The 22,197-nt window shown below is 39.2% G+C and overlaps 1 protein-coding gene across 1 annotated transcript in view; it reads right to left on the reverse strand.

Moving 5' to 3' along the window:
* Positions 1-22,197, reverse strand: part of CPQ (carboxypeptidase Q) — a 140,202-nt gene that overhangs the window by 112,313 nt on the left and 5,692 nt on the right. The window contains exon 2 of the mRNA XM_010577074.1: positions 15,456-15,663. Coding sequence (XP_010575376.1) covers positions 15,456-15,663 — 208 coding nt within the window. The remainder of the gene's footprint in view (positions 1-15,455; positions 15,664-22,197) is intronic.

Raw genomic sequence — 22,197 nt, forward strand, 5'->3', positions numbered from 1 at the left:
CAGCTGTCAAGCAAAAATTTGTTTCTGTAAAATACTCTGTACCTCACTTCTGTGTAAGCTTAGTGGAGTTACTTAAATTATGCACTGGAAATGGTACTTGTTTCAAATCTAGGTTGTCTATAAACAGATATTGAATTCTATGGAACAACTCTGAATGTGTGCAGTTCATAACTATTTATTGCATAGTTTACAGCAGTTGTTCTGTAAGTGCAGTCCAAAGATCACTTCCAGCTTGCAAAGCCTGCAAAGCCTTTGTACACCCAGCCCTCAAAGAAAGCTTTCAATAGTTTCATCTACATGAAGATAAAGGTTCACTGACCTGCACATGAATCTTGTGATGTAGCCCATACACTGATTAATACCAGTATTAACAAAAATCTGGGTTTAACAGGACAGTGCTTAATCCACAACTTAACCACTGAACTGTTCACCTGCAATGAACAGTTGATGGTTGACATGACCCATGGTACACTGCAAATCACACAGTTATCACTTCTTGCTGCCATAGCTATGAAACTATTGAGTGGCCTGGCTGCAAAAATGCTGATAAAAAATATTCTTCCTTGGAAATTCATGATTTGTCAAACATTTGGGGTAGACAGCCAGGCTGTCCAGCTCATGAGCTTTGCTCCCTGTTAACCCTGTAATGTCCTTCTGAAAAACTCAGGTGGAGGTGAAAAAAGTAGTGTATTTGCGGTTAGAATTTCTCAGCCACAAACATACTTGGACTAAAAACCCCTTCAAGCCTCACAGATACTTTCTCTAATACCCAACAGTTACCCAAGCATACCAAACTGACCTGAGCACTTTGAAATTTCATTACATTTTCTTTAATCGGCTTTAATTGACTTAAGAGTAACAACATCCTCTTTCTATATGTCTTCTGTTTATACAGATACACAGCCAAGCACATCACATGATGAGCTGACCCTGATCTAAGCATTTAAAATTGTTCTTTTTTTAAAATTTTGTATTAAAAGTATGACCAATTACACTAGTTGTTTCAATTTAGACACCTTATGGAGGAGACCGTCAGAGGAATGAACAGCATTCTCCTTTCCTCTCTCATGAAACTTCTATGGACAAGCATTACCTGGAATTTTGATGCTTTACAATGGTGTTCTCCAATTCCTTGTCATCTTTTCACACTTGCCATCTTTTCACTAACTCTTAAGTCATTCCACTAAGTAACATTGAAATATCCGAGAAATAAAAGGTACTGCTCTATACGGGAAAGGGTTAAAGGAACCCATCACTGATTGTCACTGAGAAGTACCATACAAAGATTTACATGACTGAAACTTAACTTTAGGCACTGAAAAACAGTTACGCTTCTAAAATCATAAATTGCAGCTGCACTTATTATTCTAAGTAGCTCTTCTAAAGTTTTCTCATGGGTATGCGTCTCCACATCGCATTTCTGGCAAGACTGAAATGTTACAATTCTCTCAGACACTGCAGCACACCATTTGTGTTTTCCTAGATTGTCAGCTTTATAAACTAAGTAAAGGAAGAGGGAAAAAACCCACATAGTTACAGCCTTGGATGCTCTCTCATCTGGACAGTGTTGAATCCCTGCTCCACCTCTTCGGGCTTCAGCACAAACAGATCCCTCTAATGCCCTTTCTGGAGATACAGAGTGTGTACTCAAGCTGTCTGGTCCCTGCACACTCTTTCTGGCTCTCCCATGTCCCTCCAGCAGCAACTGCAGCCTTCTCAGAGCCTGAAGCTAGGAGCCCTGAAAGTTGTTTCCTTCTTTGAGACTGCAGGGAGAGAAACTTAGAGGGAGACAGACCCTCCTCAAAGAAGCATCACAGTCTACTCCCTGAAAAGGTGCAAGCACTACAAAGATTATAGAACAGCTAAAACCTCCCTCACATCCCACCTGTAAGCTCATTCTTCCAAACCTCAGACTTTTGGCAAAATCACATTTGAATCCCAGGACCTGATTTCTAAAGTTCATGTTGTTCTTGATTATAAAGAGCTGTTACTAGGAAAAAGCCTTGTACTTTTATGAAATTCCAGCTCCTTCATGCTCTTTACAGTGGCTTCAACACTCTCATGGTGAGTTGTTATTGAATTGAACTCAAAATCCAAATCCTTTGAGCTACAGTGAACCAATTGCTTTTAAATATTTACATCTGAAAATACGATATGCCAAGGAAATGACCTGTATTCTCTGTCATTCGCCTCCTTCCAGAGCCTTCCTACAGATATCTGTTAGGTCAACCTGAAATCTCAATCTAGCAGAAGTTCACAATCAAACACACTACATTTTATTTTATCATAAAACCCCATGGTTATATAATGGATTACTTAGCAGCAGTAGTCACCCACTGTTATGTAATAATACAACCATTACTTGGTTTTGGCATAGGCAAATTATTGCAGAATCTACTATTGGCTAACTAATCACAGTTTAGAAGAGCTGACTTTTAATGTTGTCTTCTTCACAGTAAACAATGTGCAAATGTTACACTAAGTTAACATTCTGTCCTGGATTTGGCTGGGATAGAGTTAATTCTCTTCCTAGTAACCGGTACAGTGTGTTTTGGATTTAGTGTGTGAATAATGTTGATAATACTGATGTTTTAGTTGTTGTTAAGTAGTTCTTATCCCAAGTATTTTTTAGTTTCCCAAGCTCTGCCAGCAAGCAGGTGTACTAGAAGCTGGGAGGGAGCATGGCCAGGACAGCTGACCCAAACTAGCCAAAGGAATATTCCATACCATAGAACATCATGCTCAGTATATAAACTGGGGGCAGTTGGCCAGGAGGGGCAGATCGCTGCTTAGGCATCAGTCAGCAGGTGGTGAGCAACTGCATTGTGCTTCACTTGTCTTTTCTTGGGTCTAATATCTCTCTTTTTGTTATATTCCTTTTCATTACAACTATTATTATTGCTATTATATTTGTGTTATTATTATTTTTATTATTGGGTTGGGGGTTTTTTTTAGTTATTAAACTGTTCTTATCTCAACCCATGAGTTTTACTTTTTTTTCCTGATTCTGCTTCCCATCCCACTGGGAGAGGGGATGAGTGAGTGAGTGGCTGCGTGGTGCTTAGTTGCTGGCTGGGGTTAAACCACAACACATTACCACTGCTTGCAAATAGGGAAAGAGAGAAATTACCGTGAGCTACTCAAGATCCCACGGGGCAAAGTGATGAATGGAACTTCAGAATCCCTGGTTTTAGTTAATTCACATGATTATTCTCCCTCATCTGACAAATGTATCTAATGATACAATAGTTTCAATATCTCTTGTTGAGGTACATTTTGTGTGCTTCACAGTCACCAGCAAACTAATGTGATGAAATCCAAATAGAAATAAGTAAACCAGAAACCATGTTGTTCCCTTCTGTTTCTTATTCTTAAAATAAATGTTCTTCTTTTGTGATCACAGTAGATTAAAAATCCAGGAATTGCAGTCAAAGCTCAACCCTGCTTAATAATAATGAACAGAAACATATCAAAGACAACCTCCTCTGTTTCACAGAGTATTTGCAATATTTGTATTAGACAGCCAATGCAGAAGTTCTGCGGACAGTGACTAGGAAAGCAAGGTAACAGTGACACAGTTTAGCAGAAGTCACAGACTCTAGTCACCTACCTAGCTAATGACATATGGGAACAATCTATAAATACAAACCCAAAGGTCAGATTTAAAAAGGAAAGTTGGAAGAGAACAAAGTTATTGCTTTAGGTTTGCACCATCCTCCCAAATACAGAAACAAAATCAGAGAAAGTATAAGGTGCCTGAAGGAGAGGACAACAGGCAAGTAATCAAAGCTGGCATCACTGGCAGAGCAGAAACAGGAGTTGGCACCTCTCATTTAATAAACCAGATGGAGAAGGATTTTCACCATTTAGCCCTACCCTGCAGGCAAGACCAAAGGATTAGTATTTGATGCAACAAGATGGACACGATAAGAGAAAGGCTCAGGTGACTGATTGGATTTGAAGGGGAAAACAAAGCTGGAGAAAAGGATTAAAGTAATTGAAATAGTTACACTTACAAGGCACAAGACATTACTTCTACAGGGAAGAGCCCATTATTACTGTTGGCCGTCAACATCAGGCTACATTTAGAAAACAATTCTAAACAACTGTGGAATAATTGGCTCTGACTTCCTAAAAACACAAGTCAAAATTTGTGTGCCATAAATAAAGGGTTTCATCATACAAACAGGACTAGCTCATCATAGCTAAATGCCTGACATAGATCATAGCAGACCTAACGCAGCAGGGTGAGGCCATCCTATGTGAAGACAACATTTAATGAAATAACACAGAAATACCTTACCATATGGACAAGCCACAAGCAAGACTGTGGGAAATGGAAGAACCAGCAAAAACAAGAGGCCCCCTACCCCCTGAAAAACAATGCATTCTTGTAAAGAGAAATCATAGTATGTTGGAGCAAACCATACACGTTTGCTCACATGTTTAAGCAAACAAGGCAAAAAAAAATGAGGAATTAGCATTTCCAAATCCTCTGCATGCCTGGGGCATAAACCAGAGATTGTGAATATTAACAGTTGACTAGTACATTAAGTATATTTTAAATATGGCATCTATATTTGTCAGCCTGTTTGTTCTATATGACATAAGTAAAAGGTTACATACCAAAATAAAACATTTTGTTGTATGCATGAGAGATTCTGAAGCACACAAATCCAGCCAGAGTCCCTACATAAACCTGTGTTCACTATTGGAAATCAGCAGTAAACCTTGAAAAGAATACTTCAGATGTTTTACAGCAGATACAATATTTTTCATAAATAAAACTTTAATATATACATGCTAAAACTGTTCTGTAATATGTAGATCATTTTTAGTAATATCAGCAGGTTAAGAACAATACCAGATAGATTCTGAAAAAGTATCTCGAGTAGCACAGGAAGTAGAAACAATACTCAGTGGAAAGTACAAACTGGAAAACCAATTATAAGACATGAAAATAATAAAATTGCATAAGCAGGTGAATCTATACAGTAGACCTCTGTAGAAGCTGTTTCAGCACTGCTTGGACCAAAATCAAAAAATGAGTTGCTGTGTAACTTGAAATTAATGGAGTTAATCCTAGAATACATCAATAAACAGAGCCTTTACTCTCTTTTTTTTTTCCTTTTCCTTTTTTTTTTAAATGAAAAAAGGAGAGTATTAGGCTAGGATACCCCAAACACCAATTCTGTACCATTCTGGCACAACTACTCTAGTACTGTTTAATCTCTTCCAGTGGTCCAGACCCATGTGCTCACGTGCTCTGGAGATGAACACTCCAGATAAAGTCCTCAGTGCTGTACTTACACAGAAAAAACACAAGAGAGTTACAGAGAAATGAAATGACAGTCCACATACTTCTCAGATCTTATCAGCAGCTGAAAATAAATACACTCCTTGTGAAAATAATTAATTGGCATTGTATTCTTCAGATCCCTCTCTGTAATGTTTATCTGCATTTTTGTTGTCAGGTTTTCCTACAATCCTCAACATTTATGGTTGCCACATACTAGTGAGACACTTGTCAGTGTAATCAAGAAAATTGAATATTGTGAGAACATTAAAACAGAATCTGCAATTGATGGATCAAGACATTACAATCATGTCAGATGGTTCTGAACTTGCTAACAGGGCTTTTGTAGGCACAGCAACTCATACAGACTCAGAAGGGATTGGCAGCATTGAAGAAAGCCGGAGCTGATTAAGGAGAAACAGGAAATCACAGAAAACTGCTAAAGTTCCCAGTGCTCAACCCACAGCAAGCACAGCTGTAACTCCTTAAAGATCAGTACAAGAAACCCAAGACCTGGCAGTTTTATATGCTCAACATCTTTATATACATGAACCAGTAATGCAAAGGCAGAACAAAATGGTTCCTTTAAATTTTTCTAACTCCAGAATATTACCAAATCTCATCAGCGGGTGCTCATGGTACCCAAATAAGACCAGAGTTAACATATGTTATTCATGGTATGGGTGGCCATCTAGCCACCAAGAAAATTTATGAGTCAGTAATGTTAGGAGAGTGGGTGGGCCAGAAGAGAAGAAAAAAACACCTTCAATACTACATTGATAAAGGTTTGCCTTGGGAAGCTATTGGTGAGGAAGCGAGGATTTCAAAAGGACCATTATCCTTACAGCATCTTTCTGGATAACAGAGTCTACTGACAAAGATTTTACTAGCCCTCTACCTGCCTCTACCAAAGTTACAGGACACTGCTTATATTACTAGACACTAAATGGATGAAACTCTTTCCAATTACATATTCCTGAACAGGAGTAGCCAAAACTAGGAGGTAGAGAAAGCCCTTGTTAGTCTCATCAGCATTTTACTGACTTTGTAAGAAAACAAATCTGCCAGACGTATGAAATTACCCAGAGGTTTCAGATGTCATATCAAGCCCTGTCTACTGGAAAAAACAGAGTTATGCAGTTCAAAGCAAAAAGAGGCAAAAAGTTTGGCAAAAGCCAGAGAGATTGGGACTTAAGAAACATCATCTAGAGATTTCTCACTCTTATGAAGTTACATGAAATTTGACTCCTTAATCACTGCTCAAATAGCAAGAATCCACTGTGCAGTATGGTGATCTCCTAAAGCACAGGCTCCATTTCTTCTAAGGACATCCAAGTTCTCTTGCTGACAGGATTTGCCCAAAAGTGAGCACAAAGACTGCACTGCAGAATGCAGTCTGGCATGTTGGCCTTCAGGGAACATAGGAAGCAAAGTAAAAATTAATGAATTGTCAGTCAACAACATATAGAGACATCCTGGAGAGAAAGCCCCTAAGTGCAGGGCAAGAAAATAAATCCCACAGCACACCAACAATTCATATCTCTAAGGGCAGCAAGACAACATGCACAGTGCTGTGAAACATAACTAGAATCTTCCACAAGCTCACCAGAGACTTATAAAACATGGTCTGCTCTTATTTCCTCTTGTTACACCACAAACAAGGGTTTTATCTTTGTTTCCTGGTCCCTTAGTAGAACAGAACACAATATTGCTGTATCCTATTGCCACAGGATATTGCCTTAGGACAGTCTCTCATTGAGATGTTTCCTATGAACAATTCCTGCCACTATACTAATCCCATAAGTGAAGAGTGTTCAGAAATAATCAGTGGTGCTTCCCAATTTCTTCAGTCATGCTACAGCATTACTGTTACATCTCTACAGTTATCACCCAGCTTCCTGCTGCCCTTATGCCTCGTGCATTCCCCAAGCCTGTGCAAAGCAGACAGAAGGTGCTGCCTACTCAGAAGGAGACTATTTTTATAACAATTCTGCAGTCTCAAAAGCGAGCATGCACAATATCAAGCCGAGGAGAATCAGGTTCATCAGTTTTCCAGTTCCCTCAGAGATCAATTCTAAACTGCCTTGACCACAACTGCATTCTCCTCCCCACTGAAACACAATAACTCTTCAACACACACATTCACCACTTCACCCTGTGCGCATAAAACTCACGTGCTAGGGAAGAAAAAAAACACTTAAAAACCACAAGGCAATAATAAGAACAGTTACTCTTGTCACTGGAAGATGGCAATAAGCAAAGGAAGTTTCTTGAGTAAATAAACGAAGGCATCAGATCCACACATAACAGAGGCAAACTCTTCATTTTCAGTACTTCCAACAAGAACTAGCTCCCTGGAAGTAAAGTGGTGGCACTGCTCATAATAGCATGCACCAGAACCAAAGAACGTAGCATTACAAGCAATCAAGGAGAATTCCAGATTCCAGCTTAGCACTGTCACATGAAATGGAAAAAAGAGGTAAAAATAGTAGATTTTTTTACTCAAGGAATACAGAAATAGTTTACTTTTACACTCAGATAAATGTCTTGTGCCCCAGACATCCTTTGAAAAACATTATTTCTGGAAACTTAACCCAGTAACTTTCTCCCTTCTAAAACAGATCTTTCTCAGTGTTTTTTCTTGACAAAAACGCAATCTGGTTTATCCATTTCTATGAAAAAATTTTCAATAATAATAATGTTTGATTTTATGCACATATCAGCATCAAGGAGACCTACTTGGCTGACATGCAGAGAATATCCCTAAGTTTGTCTTCCCTAACTTACAGAAAACCTCGTTCGTCTCTGTCCCTGCACTCCCTCTTGGAATTGCCATTTGATAATGAAGAGCCACAACCTGCACTGATTAAGCGAATCTTCGTATCACAGAGGGCATATCTCTGGCTACATCAATAGAAATTACACCACAAAAAGTTTAAATTATTATATAGATGATGTGACTTTCTTAAAGGTCTCACATGGTATGTCCATATTAGCCTTTTAGTTTGAATAAAGAATGAGCTTCTGAAGTGAACCTCCCAAAATTCTTGGCTGCCCAATCACCGAGCAGTCTCTGAGCACCAGTGTTAGATTCCTTTCAGATGAAACTAAACCAGAAGATGCACTCAATAAGTGCACCTAGCACAGCCCAACCACTAACACATGCTCAGTCTCAGCTGTTGCACCTACATCTTTAATTGCAGCTTTACTTTTTAAAAAAAGTGATTTTTAACTTAATTATATCATCAGACAGAAAAACTCCATTGCAACACAAGGATTTTTGTTTTGAAACATGTAAAAATTATTTGCAGCTAGAAGAGGAAAAAGTTTGGACAACCAGTAAAATATTTTCCCTAATCCCAACAGAACAAGACACAAGATTATTTCATTAACCAAAAACCAAAGAAGCGGGTTTACAGATGGACTAAAACACATCCCACCCCTGCAGACTTGAGAGCCCAAGGCTAGCTTAATTAGAAGCAAGAAAAATTGAGAGGACTGAACAGAACTGCAGGAAATTAACTCACATACCACATGCGCTAACAGGCCAAAAGCCAGAGTAACCACAAATTCCTGAACTGACACAGGACTTGGAGAGGGGGACCAAAATTCAAATATACCCAAGGCACTGGCAGCCTCACACACACTAAGCCTGTACACGCGGCCAGAGATGTTACGTGTTGGCTTCTCTCCAGCTACGCATCTTGTGAGCTTCAGCCAGGCTGGCCCCTGAACATGGCCAGATATGCCACTGAGGCTGCGTGGCTTCAGCAGCCCAGAAAATCACTTAGTCACCAGGGTGTTATAGGCAGATCAGAAAAAGGTGTGTACGAGTGTTGAGCGAAAAGAGCGAAGTGAAGCAAAAACTTACAAAAACTAATTATACAAACCCTCCTGCTTCATTTCATACATATAAACCAATTTCATTCTTTTCCTTTCAACAGGTGCCAGTGGCAGTGAACAATCTTAGTTAAACTCAAATGCCTGAGGAAAGCTTTTTTCTTTTTTAGTTGAGCAGCAATCTGGATGACCAGTCCCATGCTACAACAGACAGTGTGAGTGAAGAAAAAGTGATGACAAACCTAACTCCTGTTTTGTGCTACCATAGGCTTGCTTGTTCACAGCAATTGTTTTGTTTACTAAATAACAAAAATGAAAGAAGACAATAAAAATGAAGCGGTTAGCTGAAGAGCTCCTGAAATTATTTTAGGATGTAGGTTAAGCTTTAGAAATTTACACACAGGTCAAGATTTTTTGGCTGAAAATCATAGCTGGTGGTCCAGGCCATTTAATGGGCAACAGGGGCAGCTTTCTAGGGCAAAGTGACCTGTCTCACCTGCTTGACTCGCAGCCTATGATACATGGAAGGGAATATAGGTCTGCTTAGCTAGACCGCATGCTCATAGAGCAATAGAGGTGGTTAGGGACCTGACTTACAGCTCATAAGCAGGCTGGGCTCAGGCCATGGCAAGTGCCGTATTAACAGAGAACTGCCCTCACGCTCACACAGAAGTCCTAGCCAGCGCTTACCAGCTGAAATACAATCCCACATGGACATGGCACTGCTCCCCCTCTACAGACAGCAGAACGGGTCATAGGAAGAAAGACTCCTAAGATGGTAGCAAAAAATTAGATATACTAGCATTCATTGTGGAAGGAGAAGCAGAACAGGAGGAAAAGGAGCTTTCAGGGCTCATGACACAATCAGAGGATACAGCCTTTCAAAGATAAAACATCAGTTTTAAAGACCACCAATGCATCTCTTTGCTACAAAAGACAAATAAAAGCTAAAGAAATCCTACCAATACTACTGTACCACCTCAGACTTCAGAAAACTTGCCAGAAGGAGCAGAAGTTGAGTGTCTCTGCCACCACTGATGTGAATAAGCCCTTACTTTCCTTAGACATGGAATTTTAGGGAAAGGAGGAAGCTCTCCTTAGTAAGCAAGTCTCACATCTGGAACCAAAGGCAGCAGGCCAAGCATTAGGAAGAGGTGATGTCATAAGGAATCACTGTGCTAACACCCAAAAGCTGAAAAATGACACTAACTCACATGCATTGCCAGCGAGATTGAGAAGGGAATAAATTGTTTACAAAGCAGTGAAGAATAAAAGGGAAAACAGGAGAGGATAAGAAAATCCACTTTGAGAGTACAATGTATTTACAAAAAGGTATACATGACTATACATGGTAGAAGAAAATAAACCAAGTGAGGTGACAAGAAGGGGAAATTAAGATAATGGAAAAGCAACAGTTTTCAAATTCACATATATTACATGAAATTATATTCCAGCCCTGGCATGCCCGCACTTAATTGTGTCATATGCATCCACTCGGGCTATCCATGCAACCTCTGCCATAAACCTTGAGTTGCACCATGCCACTCATGAATTCAGCTTTCATCGAGAGACAGCTTTTGATGAGAGTTACTAGAGCTTCGCAAGCAGACATTGTGTCTTGCCCACCTGTAGCCTGGAGAAGGGGAGAGAAAGTGAAGGAAATGAATTACTTCAGATAAGTATAAGATGCTGAATTCAGCCAAAAAAGAGAAGAACTTGACCGAGTATGTGTCCTTGTTAACAGTCTTCAGACTGGGTCAAAGTACTCCTTGGTCTGCTTCGGCCTTGTAACATGTTCCCTGTTGGATTTCTTATATACTGTAGAGATTGTTCTGCGGCATTTAAAAAAATAATAATTGGGCTCTTGGCATTTATCTCTGAGAATTCTGGGGAACTTTCTTTTTGAGCTCTTGAAAAACACTCAAATTTGCTTCTTTCTAGAGCCCTTAAAGGGGTTATTATTACAAGACACAGTGTTACGACTTTATCTCATCTCTGGTTCTTGAGGAACAGAAGGATTTACTTATAGTTTTAGATTCATAAGAGTATTCACCACAGGATAAATACTGGACCATTTCAATAGCTAAAGGATACCTTCTATCTATAAAATGTTGTGAAAATGTACAACTAGGAAGCAAAAAAACGTACTTATGGCTAGCTTATTACAACCACATTTTTAACCATGCCTTGTAAATTGAGTATTCTTACTGTAAAAACATCCACTACAAACTGGGAAATACTCATCAGTTTATTGTATACAACAGTAAACGTATGTATTACTTTAACTTGTACAAGACAGTTAATCACAGCACAGCCAAGCTATTAAAGCAAAAAAAGTCAACACCTGGATTTCTCCACAAAGCCGAATACTATGGATTCTGTTGACTGATTACAGTAATATGTGTTATTTGAGAAGGTTCATTAAAAATAGTTCTGTTACTCTTAACTCCTAATATCCATGCTTAAATGTTTTCACCACCAAATTGCCAGTGCTTCAGGAAATTGTTACCGGGAAAAAGGCTGTCATAAACACAGCATTTGGGGGGGAGGGCAAGGAAAATTACCTACCTGTTGCAGTGACTTTCTCCTAAGTAGCAAAACCCACTCTTATATGATACCTATAAAGTAGCAAGAGAATTATGCCACGAGACACAACTGCCACGCAACATGGTAATATCAACCACCTAGCTACTGTCATCTTTTCATAGGCCAAGGGAGATGCTGTTGTTCATTTTATTTCGTAGTCACTTACCATTTCTGTCCTAAATAAATAAATTCACTCCTTGAAACTCAACAACAAATCCTTCCAGTCCTTCACTGTCACTGGTGAGTTGGCATGACCCCCAATATAAACACAGCAATGAGTTTTCCTGAGTATATTCAGGTTCATTCCTTCTTGCCCTTATTCAGAGTTGGGATGCCTGAGTCCCTAAATGGTTTCATTCACTCCATAGCTATATCATCATACCGTAAAGAAAAATAAACTGCCCACATAATCCCTGCTCAAAGGTTCCCTTCAAACTTTGCTCTTGACAACATGGCAGTCGCTTGCCATCTCTGGAACAAGGAACAGCCACCAAGCTGCCAACAAGAGAACACTGATTTAATTCATGTTGTGATTTTACCAATTCTATCCTGTCAGAAAGCTTTAATAATCAGCCCTAATAAGCCTAAAATGTTAATCTACTAGAAAGTACCTAGTATTAACCTATCAATATTATTCACATTGCAAGGTCACCTAGAAATCACACCACAAAGTGGCTTCCATTGTTCCAGCCAGCTTAATTCATTGCAAATAGAACAATCACATAAGCAACCTCCTGTCCAAAAGGGGTTGAAATCTTAAAAAACAAACAAACAAACAAACCACACCAAAGCTGATAAAATTTAGGGAAAATTGTGAAGTTCCACCCTTCATTCTCCTGAGGAAAGTGGGATAGTGCAGTATCAGAAGGAGGATACTTTCTTCTAAGATGTTTCCAGGATGTTTTGGAGAACTGCCACAATCCCATTAGCAGTTATTCATATTATAGGTGCACATGTAAACACACAGGCCCAAGAAGAAAAGGTTCTGGTCAACAAAGCAGCAGTATACAAATTGCAAGAATGCAAGACTTTCTTTCACAACACTTACAAGTCTTTTATCGGCTTTTTACCTTCCATCTCTCACGCTTCTAACACACTACTCCCTGCAGCAATGCAGTATTTCCCATCGGTCAATCAAAAAGGCAAGCGACTTGAACAAACAGTGCCCCAGACACTGATTGACAAGAAGCACCACATCCAGCATAGCGTCCATCCAGCACAGCGTCCATCCAGCACAGCACATCAGTAAGGAGACACACAGCTGGTGATTAAGAGAAAACATAGGAGAAGGCATGGAGATAAGAAAATCCATCCTGCCTACAGCAATACCTATTTTCTGTTAGAAACAAGACAAACAGATCTAGGCATCACGGAGTGACAGAAGTGACAGACTGGACCTGAATACTTCCCTTATTATAGGAAAAAATAGATTAACCAATCCCTCCCACACCCAAAAAAAACCCTAAGTGAAGGTAAATGAAGAAAGGACAGAAAGTACATTTAATGAAAAAATGCTTCCTGGCAGCATCTAAATTTGAAATTGCTTTTGGGAATGACACCTCAGCTCCCAGCCTCAATTAAGGATTCAATACTTCTAAACAAACATGCATTTAGCATCTGTTTCTCTTCTCTTTTCATTCAATTCTGAAATAGCTGTAATGCCAGTACCCAGACCTAATAAACAGGCTTTACTACCTTCAGTCTCCACCTCTGTTCCTCATCTCTAAATTTTCCATTACATGTTAAAATGCACTTCCATAAATAGTCTGGCAAACAGAAGATACAAAGAGTCGCTTTCAATGGATACCTCTCCAGGGCACCAGAACTAAGGACAGGATAGATCATCTTCTGGTTTTCAGATAGTCAGCAGATTATAGATTGCAATATTCTTTGATGATATCAAATAAGACTATTTTGAAACCATGTAATTTTTCATAAAACTGTTTTTGAAACATATTCTACTATCTGTTCATTATTATGAACTTTACTAGAAAATTGAAAGTGTTAGAAAATATATCGTAAACATCCCATTTTGTTGGGGATCAAGAAATACACTAGTATAGTTTGGATAGCATCTAAGCACTCTATTTTCGAGAAAGCATTTTAAATAGGTAATGTTGGCTTCTTTAAGGGAACATAGAGCATATAAAAATGCTATCAAGCAACTACACTGGCAGCAGAGCTGTCCTCTGCACATGATCCAATACAGTTAGTTGGCATTACTGCATTTCTCAGACATTCTGACACAAATGCTGACACTTGCACACTTCTCATACTGCTGAGGTGTGACCACTTATGTTCTGTCCGAAATGGTGGAATCAAGCATGCTTCCAAGTGCTTGTCCCAGCCACTTCCCAGTCCCAGCCTCAAGCAAGACCCAAAGCCATACCACCCCTTCCCACCTTCAGCCTAGACTTGTGTAGAAAGAAAACCTAGGAGCAGAGATCAAAAAGAAACCATGGTGTTATCTAAACAGAACACAATTCCAGTTTATGATGTGGCACACATTCAGGGTCAGGTTAGCCACTGCCAGTGACTTCTCAGTGGGTAAAGAGTTACTGGGCAACTAGGGGAAGGAGTAAATGGCCTGTACTGTTCTAAAAATGTATTTGCCAAAAAAAGAACATTACAAAATACAGCACCTCTTGTATAAACTGTGTGTCTCTCTTCCATGCTGTCTTAAGTGGTTTTATTAACACAGCTCTACAGTTTAAGCAGTCAAGCTTTGTGTCTGGCATCACTAAAAGCCCCTGCCACTCCTGCTCAGGCTGCAGCTCAGGTTCAGGAGGCTGGGCAGGGAGATGGGTCTGTCCCATCTGCAGTCCTCAATCCAGCTCTGCTGTCCGAGCCCGCGTGACCAGAACTCTCATCGCAACCAGCAGGCTACTACACAAGGCTCACTGCAGGCATTAAGTTCACCAATAATTGCATAAAATTTTAAAAATACTATGTTAAAAGACAGCATGTATCTGTCACCCTTTTACTTTATGGCTGGGCTCTTCTCCATTTCCTCTCTATGCCTCAACTAGTCTTTTTCACAATAGATGAGCATTTTAAGTGTAAGCTTTCAGAGTTGGAAAAAATCACCAGATAAAATAAGGAATTCTGTTACCAACCAGAAGAAAACTATAAAAGCTCATTTCAGTAATCTAACACTATATATGATAAATAAGTAATGTACTAAGACATCTAAAAATACTTTTAAAAAAATCATTATTTCAACTTACCTTACTTAAAAGCAGTGTGAGAATTACAAACCTTACTGCTGAAGTGTTCTAAATAATTCTGTTCAAAGCAGACTACTCCTTCATCTAGTACAAGTCAGCCTCATGCTAGGAAAATGACTAATACAATAAAAACTGTACACTTACATTCTAGTCAAATATACAGAATGACCAGTTCATATCATCACTGACAGTCTGGTACATGTTGTCACCAAAGGCATTTGATTTTGGTTGATCTCAGAATATTTATGGCAGCCTTGAGAATGCAGGAACTTCTTTTAAAAAAGTAACATACAAAATTTGGATCAGCAACAAAAAATGAAAACATTTTAAAAGAATGACAAAGCACAGGGGAAAAGAACTATTGTGCAGCCAATAGTTTCAAAACCGAACACCCACTCGTAACTGGCAAGGTTTAAGTCATGGAGAACAAAAATGCCTGCCCAGAAATGACATGTGAACTAAAGACTGAAATGTGAGTCACGGGGAGAAAAGAGAAAAATGCTTACCTGTGAATAGAAAAAGAAGCAATGGATCTAATGAGGGATGCCACTGCTCCAACTTTAGCAGCTTCCACTGCTCCCTGTGATCTGTATCGCACAGTTTCACCATAACTGATGAAAGGTTCATTGTAGACAACAATCTTCCCCTTGGCCTCCTGAGCTCTTTTGTGCAGTTCATCAAAAGAGGCTACCACTATGACTTCGGCTGTAATTCCTGAAAGAAAGTATTACAGTGGCTTTAACATTGCTTTCCTGTAACTTCCCTACAACCAGTTTTAACAGACAGAAAAGCATGGACTGTGCAGAACACAAGAAATTCAGATTTAACTTCTTACTGGAAAAGGAAGACTACGTGAAATGCTTCATCAGGGATTGGTAATAAATAGCTGTAACAGCACCCTGAACCAAGTACACACAGTTCTGTAAACCATGCTATCAGATTGGTATTAAAACATAACTTGAAGGACAAGAAGGATACATGAGGGGAATTCTGTTCTCTGCATGTGCTTTAATGCCTCACTGCAATCATCTATAGCACAAAAACATTTGCAAAAGCTGCCTATGGGATTAATAAAACAAGATAGTAATCCTTTCATGGAATTGTTTTGATATGTTGCTAAACAACTTAGCTTAACATAAGACAACTGGAAGCACATATTTTTAGACTGAAACACTTACAAAATTATTTAATCCATAAATGAAATGAAATTAAAGCTCTTCAGTTTCAACAAATTTTGCAGTATGTTTATAAATAATAAAAAAAAATCTTCCTATTTAATTCAGGAGAATACCACAGTTCTACTGGATCTCCTTCTGGGAGCTTTTCCAGCAGCCTATCTTTCCCAGTTATTACACAGAGAACATAGGCAGGTATTTCTGCAGAACTATTCACACATGGTAAGTTAGAACCCACCCAGCTCTTTGTTTTTAATAGTTGGAATAATTTTAAATTACTAAATTATCTTGCTTGAAAAAACAAAGGATTTTATAGATAAGTAGTTTCTCCCAAAGCCAGAGAATCCTTCTAACTTTTTAGAACATTAATTGAGGAACTATATTTCACAGCATTTAAGAAGTAATTCATTACAATGACCACTATGCTTAAAATCCAATTTTGTTGATTGGTTACAGAGATAAGTAGAAACTACTTAACAACTTGGGCTGGTACTTTCCTTCTAAATATAGAAGTAATGGATGCTTGAAATTTTAGTGTTGTACATTTCACCTAAAAGCCACAGAATATGTCAGTGAAAACTAAAACTAATAACATATGTCTAGCAAGGATTTGTTGAAGAAGTCAAACTATCATGTTTTTAAGAAGAAAATGTTTCTCCTTGAAAGTCCTCTTTCTTCTTTTTCTTTTTCTTTTTTTTTTTTTAGTGTAAGAATTATTTGGAGAAGATTTCAAAGGCTTGTAGTTGAGACTGTAACACATGAGAAGAACTGATAGAAAAATAGGAAGATCATCTCTTCCAGCACCAGTGCATCCAGGCTCATGGCTTCTTTAAGATCAAACTACAGTACACTTCAAAACCTTAAAGTAACTATATCACACAAAAAAGTTTGGTTTCTTAAGAGTGCACCACTAAGAGGGCAAAAGACATCTACTGCTACAGCAAAAGCCCATGAGTTTTAGCTACAGAACTAACCTAGTGTGAGAGGTATAAAAATTTTAAATAACTATTCAGATTCTTAGCTTTACAGAAGGAGGCAGAGAGCCAAACCAGAGAATCACCTTCAAATTTTACTAGTTGTTGTTGGCAGGTAGGTGAGCGTGTTAACAGACTCCAGCTGCTTCTAATGAACTGCAGGTTCAGCTGCCTACCTAAGGAGCATCCCAGTGACAGGATCATTCCGGGTATGGAACCATGCCACTGGAAGTAAAGCCAGGTAGCTGCAAAATTTCGTTTTCCACAAGAAAAGTCATGGTCTCAGTAGGTTGATACTGCAATCTGTATTTCCTATTAGCTCTCCCCAATGCTCCACTTGGATCATGCAGCAGGCACTAGAAGGGCACACGTTGTATTACTGACTGCTCGTCAAGGGAAGCAAGGACTGTAACTCTTCTTGGCATTACTGCATTAATGAACAAACACCAGCCCTGGATGCTTTTTAAAGAACACTACAGAGAGCTAGTAACCATCTATAATCCCTAAGAAATATCATGGAGAGGTACATTTATGGCCCTCCCTAGATGACAGGCATCAGTGGTTTTAAAGTGAGCTTTGTGGGAATTAAAGCTAAGGGAAAGAACACATAGCTGCAAACTCCAGCCCAGTATCTCTGCTTTTGAATGTTCCGAAAAAAACTAAATAAAGCCATCCTTTGACAAAACAAAACAAAGGGTCTTTCTGCAAGTTTAACTTAATGGCAGCACAGTATACTAAAAGCATCAGTTGCAGTGCATTCTGTAACAAAGTAAAACTTCACTCCTGTGTAACTTCTGACTAAGTCAACAACTCATTTGCATTTTAATCCACTTTTATACCATTTCAGTCTCATCTATTGAAGTGACAAGAGCAATGTTTATCTTAAATACAGATGTGGACACACATACACAAACCACCCTAAGACCTCCTGTGCAAGGGGAGAAATGAAACAAAAAACCCAACAGTTTATCAGTTTAAGGGGAATGAGTTACTCCTTTTAAAAATGGGAAATGCCTCAACTTACTTAGCCTTTAAGCAAATTAACAAAACTCTACCCCTAGCATCTCCTACCAATTCAGTGCCTTATGGCTCTGCATCCCATGTCAAAAGCTGTTCTATCTCTTTCTTACTCCTTTCATTATCTGATCCAGAGCTTGTCTGTGTTATTGAATAGAAGTCTTCAGAAAACCCATGTAAGGAAGGAGCCAGATTGCCTGCTTACTTAAGCAAGATATAAAGAATATAACCCACACAGTCCAAAAGATGAATACAGAGCATTTGGGGAATTAGCTAACTAAAGAGCATGAAGCATAGAAGACAGAATTATGAACATGATGAACTTGGCTGACTGTATGAAGCTGAAGATTATTTATTTGTTCTTACCATGTGAAACATTACACATCATTGGGTTGGGCCAGTGAGCAAAAGAATCTATGTAGTACTATGGATCTCCTTTCATTTCTCATATTAAACAGTAAATTGTAGCCTGTCATTTCTGAGAATTAAGGTATAGGAAGGGTGTTAATGGTGGGAACAAGCAGGCAACTTTCAATTACCGACAAAATTTATGGATTACAAAGTCCTCTGTACACAGAAATGTACACTTGGATATGCCACAACTTTCATGATCACACTGCCAGCTGAAATAAATGGCATGGTATGCATTAGCAAAGTCTAAAATCTGTCACAGGCAGGAAGAAGGCAAGACTGATTACAGTTACCCTTTATTAGCTACAGATAGTCTCTCTCTCTCTATATATATATGTCCAATCATATATATATATACACACACACATATAGACATTGGTATATATAAAAGCACTTGTAAATCAGCTGTCTGCAATATTGCCATACCTCAGAAGTCTGATTCTTGACATGAAGAATTCTGTCTGGAGAGTCACCTCCTAGCACCTTGCTTACCTGCCAGCAATCATGCCAGAAGTAGATTAGTTCAAAGGGAATTCCTCACAAGATTACTTATTCTCCCCAAGATTAAATGCAGTGAATATTTAAGCCATTTTAGTATCTGGAGCTATCCATCTGTTTGTGTTAGTAACAGGTTTCAAGAAGAGTAAGAAAAAAAAGGAAAATCCACCTTATTATCAGATTTTAAAAACTGAAGAATCTCTACTAAAACATCAAGGAAACTTCATACAGAATATTGTTGCTGTTCTTGGCCACACCAGGGCAAGACATGGCAAGACTTTACCATATCAAGTATGAGGAATTCCTGAGACTTAGGAACCCAGTCTCCACTGGTTTTTATTACTATCCTAGAAACACTCAACTCATAAACACACAGAAATTCAACCTAGTTAGTTACAATCAGTTGCTGTATTAAAAGAAGGATTTAGCAAAGCCAGAAAGAAATATCATTTACATACTGTTTAATCTTACTGGATACTGATTTCCTCATTCCTCAATTACAGCCTTACTCTCTTCCTTTTTTCCCCCCAGTCTCATTTTTGTCATCCAGTTAACAGCAACAGTCCCCTGGAGATCTAGTTACAAAGCCAAATGCAGCCATCATTAACTTGACAATAAATTTTTTCAGTAACAGCAAGTGAACAACTCACCCCTATGTACCTTCCAAACTTCATTTACTTCACACTGTGTTAACATAAGAATTATGATTTCTCTTACAAATCACACTATGGAACAGCGATGCTGCTAATCCACATGCACTGAAGCTGCCACTGTCAAATAAATAATCTGATGGACAAGGCAATTTTTGCTTAAAAAAATTAAGAAACAGTATTTTTAGAGCTAGACACAACAAAGCTGGAAACTACATCAACTAAGTCTCTGCTAAACTTCTCTGTGTGTTATATATTTAAAATTTTTGCATCCTAAGCATAGAATACTGCCTGAAATATCAACACAAAAAGTCAACAACACATCTAATTGTTCTGGTACTGGTGGAGATTCTGAAAGTGGGGAAGAATGTATCTGAAACACATCCTGGCCTCTGCAGTCATGAGAGCAAGAGGGAGACAGAGAGCTACCTCCCCATTCATCAGAACCAAACATTAGGACACCAGGACCAGGAAATCAAGACACTTCTTCATGGTAGGAAGAAGACAGAGTAGGAGCAGCAACACACAAGAGCAGTGCATGAAGCCTACCTGACCATCACAGCTCTACCTTGCAGACCAGAGACATCAGACCACCCTTGTTTCATGTCTGCTAGATGGCTGCCACTTCTCAGATTTCTCCATTTCCACCTCAGCTCTCCCACAAAGCTAATTTAGTCTGGAGGCTGCTGCACCACGGTATACTGTATTCCATGCCGACGGTAAGCACATGCAGGTGGTAGACCCAAGCTTTTCTGACCTTAGCCTGGCTAATTCAGTTGTCCCTCAGACTCGATCATCTCCCCAGGATAAAAGTACCATGCCCCTGCTTCTTTCAGAAATGGCCCACATGCACTGTCTCGTGCCTACGTGCAAGGTAGCTTCTTTCACAGAGTTACAGAAAACCTAGAAATTTTTTTGCATGGGTCACAGGAAAGAGCTGCACATACGAACTTATAATGCAGCAGCTGGGATGTGCAATGCTCCTGTAAAAATAGCAGTCTTGGACCCTGGATGCCACATCATCCTGCACAGAACCGGACCACATGCCAGGATCAATACTCCTGGATGAGGATGTAAGAAGATGAAGCATACAACAGTGAAAAATTAGATATATGTGCCTGGAGATAGGGAAGAAAGGTAGTTGTTGGGACAGGTCAAAGAAAAGAAGGTTTTGGGGAGTAGAGGGAAAAGGCAAATATATTCTTGAAAGCTAAGTAACATTAGGGATGTGGCATTATATCCTATTTAGGTTCAGCATCCTCTAAAATCAGGCCAGAAAACATTTTTCCCCTCAACCTCTATCTTGCCTTTTTTAAAAACATGTCGCTTTTCAGGTCTCTCCAGGAATTAGTTCAGCTTTCCCCCAATGCCCCACATAATTCAACAAGATTTTCAGAAAAACAAACCCAAATTCTGGGTCCATAATGAACTCATCAAATTAAAGCTTGGTGTCAGGCTGAAGCAAATGAAAGATTCATATCATCACTTATTTTTTTCTCCCTCAAAAATTATTAACATGTACTGAAAATTTAAAATACTTTAACACCTGGAAACACATTTGCTCTATCAACACGTATCAATATGTACTGATATAAGAATTATAATATGAAGAAAAGATTAACTATTTCAGGGGAACTGTGAAACGAAGAAGGAGGCTTTTATCAGGAAGAAAGATTTTGTAAAATCTGAATACACTTCTGGAAAATGTGACCTCACCTACTCTGTGGAACAGTAAAGAGAATTACTTCATGAAACTAGAATTACATAGGAGTTATCCAAAAGGATATGAGGCTATTCAGCCCTGATGCATAGCACAGAGACTAAACCTATTACTCCATTCTTTAAGAAGAACACAGAGAAAAAACACCACTATATAATAGTCACATTTTTTACAAATATGACTTACAATTTCCAGCAAGTACTGGATCTCATTAGAACAGTTTGGTTTCGATAACATGTAGCTTACTGTGTAGCAGTAAATCCTAGCAGCAAGACGGTTGGACCCAACCTCCAGCACAAAGCCTTGGATGCCGAAAGAGCAGGGCAATGGTCCTGGTTCTCCCAGGAGCAGCCCTGCACAGGGCACAGGCTTGCTATGCAGTGTCTGGGAAGAATCAGGCATCCAAGAGTGGGATCCAGAAAAGCCAGTTTCGGAGCACACAGGTGCCCAAGGCAGGAAGTACAGAGGGCAACTATTCCCTGCTTAGCGAGTCAAGATGCCAGTCACTGCACGCCATCCCCTGGGAGGGAAGGTGGCAGTGCCACCCAGCTGTGCATGCACTCCTCACACATGTAGAAAACCATGTTCAAATCCTGCCTCCATTAGTGTGAGGCAGGAGCTTCAGCCTGGGTTTACCATCCTTGAGGTAACCACCCTCAAACTCAGCAACACTGAAAAGGGCCAAGGCCTGATATTCAACTTTCTTGCTGTTGCCAATCCATATAGTTCACCTGAACATTCATTAAAGCAGCAATCAGAACCCATGTCCCTCCCACACAGCATGTCCACATCAAAGCCACACA

This window comes from Haliaeetus leucocephalus, unplaced genomic scaffold (genome assembly GCF_000737465.1).
Source record: "Haliaeetus leucocephalus isolate CR32 unplaced genomic scaffold, Haliaeetus_leucocephalus-4.0 Scaffold555, whole genome shotgun sequence".
Lineage (NCBI taxonomy): Eukaryota > Metazoa > Chordata > Aves > Accipitriformes > Accipitridae > Haliaeetus > Haliaeetus leucocephalus.